This window comes from Oryzias melastigma, linkage group LG11 (assembly GCF_002922805.2).
Source record: "Oryzias melastigma strain HK-1 linkage group LG11, ASM292280v2, whole genome shotgun sequence".
Taxonomy (NCBI): Eukaryota; Metazoa; Chordata; class Actinopteri; order Beloniformes; family Adrianichthyidae; genus Oryzias; species Oryzias melastigma.
The window spans coordinates 736,686-740,046 of record NC_050522.1 but is presented as its reverse complement, the minus strand read 5'-3'; the positions used below and the strand labels follow the sequence as shown (position 1 = coordinate 740,046).

The 3,361-nt window shown below is 46.6% G+C and overlaps 1 protein-coding gene across 3 annotated transcripts in view; it reads left to right on the top strand.

The window, feature by feature from the left end:
* Window positions 1-952: 952 nt before the first annotated feature.
* LOC112136294 (triple functional domain protein) overlaps window positions 953-3,361 on the top strand; it is a 92,931-nt gene continuing 90,522 nt past the window's right edge. For 2 of the 3 annotated variants that reach the window (XM_024257902.2, XM_024257900.2), the window contains exon 1: window positions 954-2,044. In XM_024257902.2, the coding sequence (XP_024113670.1) occupies window positions 1,981-2,044 (64 nt within the window). In that variant the 5' untranslated portion in view covers window positions 954-1,980. Of the gene's footprint in view, window positions 2,045-3,361 lie in introns of all 3 variants that reach the window. The other variant, XM_024257903.2, reaches the window with a different exon arrangement.

The following is a 3,361-nucleotide window of genomic DNA, read 5'->3' as shown; positions in this document are numbered from 1 at the left end:
TCCCTCGAGAGAGGCTGTACTCTCTACCACTCTGGAGTTGCCCATGGTGAGAGGCGGCGAGGTGGGGTGGGCTTACTCGTGAGCCCCCAGTTCAGCTGCCAAGTGTTGGAGTTCACACCAGTGGACGAGAGGGTCGTGTCCCTCTGCCTTCGGGTGGGAGACAGGTCTCTGACTGTGGTTTCAATTCATGGGTTCGGAGTACCCGGCCTTCCTGGTGTCTCTTGGAGGGGTACTGGAAAGTGCCGAAATGGGGGATTCTGTTGTCCACCTGGGGGACTACAATGCCAACGTGGGCAATGACAGTGGCACCTAGAGGGGTGTGATTGGTCGGACCCGAGCAGTGTTTTGTTGTTGGACTTCTGTGAACGCCATAGTTTGTCCATAACAAACACCATGTTCGGACACAAAGGTGTCCATCAATACACCTGACATCAGGACACCCTAGGCAGGAGATCGATGATCGACTTTGTAGTCGTTTCAGCCGATCTCCGGCCGTGTGTTTTGGACAATTAGGTAAAGAGAGGGGCAGAGCTGTCCACTGATCACTACCTGGTGGTGAGTTGGATTTGTTTGCAGGGAAGGAGGCCGGGAAGACTCTGCAGACCTAAACGTACTGTGAGGGTCTGCTGGGAACGTCTGGCTGAACCCTGTGTCAGGGAGGTCTTTAACTCCCACATCCGGGAAAACTTCAAGCAGGTACCGAGGGAGGTTGGTGACATAGAGTCCGAGTGGACCATGTTCTCCACCTCTATTGCCTCTGCTGCTTTCCGGAGCTGCAGTCGCAAGGTCTCTGGTACCTGTCGTGGCGGCAACCCCCAAACCCTGTGGTGGTGGACACCGGAAGTAAAGGATGCCGTCAAGCTGAAGAAGGAGTCCTATCAGACCTGGCTGCCTTGTGGGACTCCAGAAGCAGTTGACAGGTACCGGCAGTCTAAGCGGCTGTTTTGGAGGCAAAAACTTGGTCCTGGGAGGAGTTTGGTGAAGCCATGGAGAAGGACTATCAGTTTTCCTCGTAGAGATTCTGGCAAATCATCCGGCGCCTCAGGAGGGGAAAGCAGTTTTCTGCAGGCACCATTTTCAGTGCAGGTGGGGATCTGCTGACCTCAACTGGGGACACTGTCAGGCGGTGGAAGGAATATTTTGAGGATCTCCTCAACACTGCTGACATGCCTTCCCTTGAAGGAACAGATTTTATCATCATCATTTTACTCAGTCATCTGGCATGGGTGCATTTTTGAAGGTTGATAAAAAACATAAAACCTCTTAATTTAGGACTAGGAGTGGATAAAAAAAAAACGTTTATTGTACTATTATAAGATAATTTAAAAAAAAAAACTTAAATGACAAAATGGAACAAACCAATTATTGGCCAATGAAACGAAGATTGATGGCAGATGTCAGTTCCAGTTTCTACCAGCAGATGGAGCCATGGAGCCAAAGAAAGAAGAACTGTGACAGAACTTTGATCAACCCAGCTGACCTGTTTCTGTTTGAACCCAAACGTATCCTCTGTAAATGAGTAACTACTCATTTGGACAGATTTCTACACAGCAGAAACAAGTGAAAAACTAAAGCGTGTATATCACGACATAAATAAGTTCTTGGGTGAAAAAACGTGATTTCCACAGAAGCAGATTTACGGTTATGATATTATTCTTCAGAGCACTTCATAGAAGTTGGAGCGCCTCGTGCTCTGATGACCCACTGAGGAATTACTTCCGAAAGCACGCGGAGCCAGCCCCTCCCGCTCCCTGGACTCTCCCCTCGGCCTCACTCCGAGGAGGAACCCGGTGCCCCCGGCAGACCGTTTCCAATTACGCTCCCCCAAGATGGAGGACTGCAGATGGCTCGGCTAATGTTCAGGAGCCGCCGTGACCGTCCATGTGGCATTAAGGAGGCTTTTGTTCAGACGGGAGTGGCTGTACACCGTAGCTGTCGGTTTGGGGGGGAGATCCTGAAGTCCAGGTCGTAGCAGCAGCCATGAGCTCCGGAGAAGGAGCTGAAGAGACGAAGGACGCCGGGGATCTGGAGCCGCTGAAGAACGGTGAGCGACCTGGAGAGGGGTGGGAGAGTCCTGGGCTGTTTGGGTCTGTGTGGTCAAACATACACCGTTGGTTCGAGCGGCTTCGTTTTCCTGGAGGATGTGCACAGTCAGCAGACGCAGTCGAACAGCGTTTCTCATCAGTGTTCTTAAGCTAGCTGCACAGCTTTTCCCAGTCTGGACGTGTTAGCCGGAGCGCTAGTTCCATCCCCGGACACCTCCTGATCCCTCAGCGCTGGGAATGAATTTTCAGGAGTTTTACAACAGCCTTTCTTTTGGTTATATAACATAAACAAAGTCTGTTTTTTGTTACAAATTACCACCCTTCACCACACGTCCTAACGTGATATATTGGTTTAATTGTAGAGAAAACACACATTATGGGAACTCCCGACGTGTCCGATTATGGATTTCTTCCCATGTTTCTGTCGAACGCTAGTCTGGATGCTATCAAACTGATTTTGTAAATCTTCTCCTTCCAGCGTGGCTCGAGTTGATAAATGTTGGCGGTTGGTTTCACGTCTTATCAGCAAACAAATAAGATATGACGGGGCATGTTTGTCTGATGGTTGCTGTTGTTTTCCGCGCTGTCAGGAGAAGGCATGCTATGTAAACAATGCGCGGCTTAGCATGGGTGTGTTTATGCTAGGGCTAGCTAACGGCTTCTAGGCCAAAGGTTCTTCCATGTCAACATTTTTATGGAAAACCTCAGAATATAATAGGGCTGCCACGATTAGTCAACTAATCGACTATTAAAACAGTCGATTAGTCGTTACTTTATATGATATAAAGTCAGAGTGTAGTAAAGTTGAAAGTTATAATGGCATTATTCCAGCTTTTTGGAATATTTTTTGGAATGTATTAAGGTTTTATTAGGCTACTTTGGAGTTTTGCTAATATTTCACCTACATGCCAGCTACTTATTATTCTTTCTTTCTTTATTTTTGTTTTTTAGGCTGTTTTGGAATTTAGCTAATAGTTCAGCTACATGCTAGCTGTTTTGGCCAATTTATGTTTTTTTCAGGTTTTTTAGGCAAATTTGGAGTTCAGCTAATATTTCAGCTGCATGCTAGCTATTTTGGCTATTTATTATAATTTTTTTAGGCTAATATTTAACTAATACTTTAGCTGGCTATCAGCTTTAGCCTTTTTAAGCTATCAATTTCAGCATCTTCAGCCGTTGTCTGCATCTCCAGCGGCCAAATTCAGCATTATTGCAGATAATGCTAGTCTGAATTAGGGCTGGGCGATATGGCAAAAAAATAAAATCACGATTTTTTAAATTTTATTTCACGATTTCGATTTTATCACGATATTTTT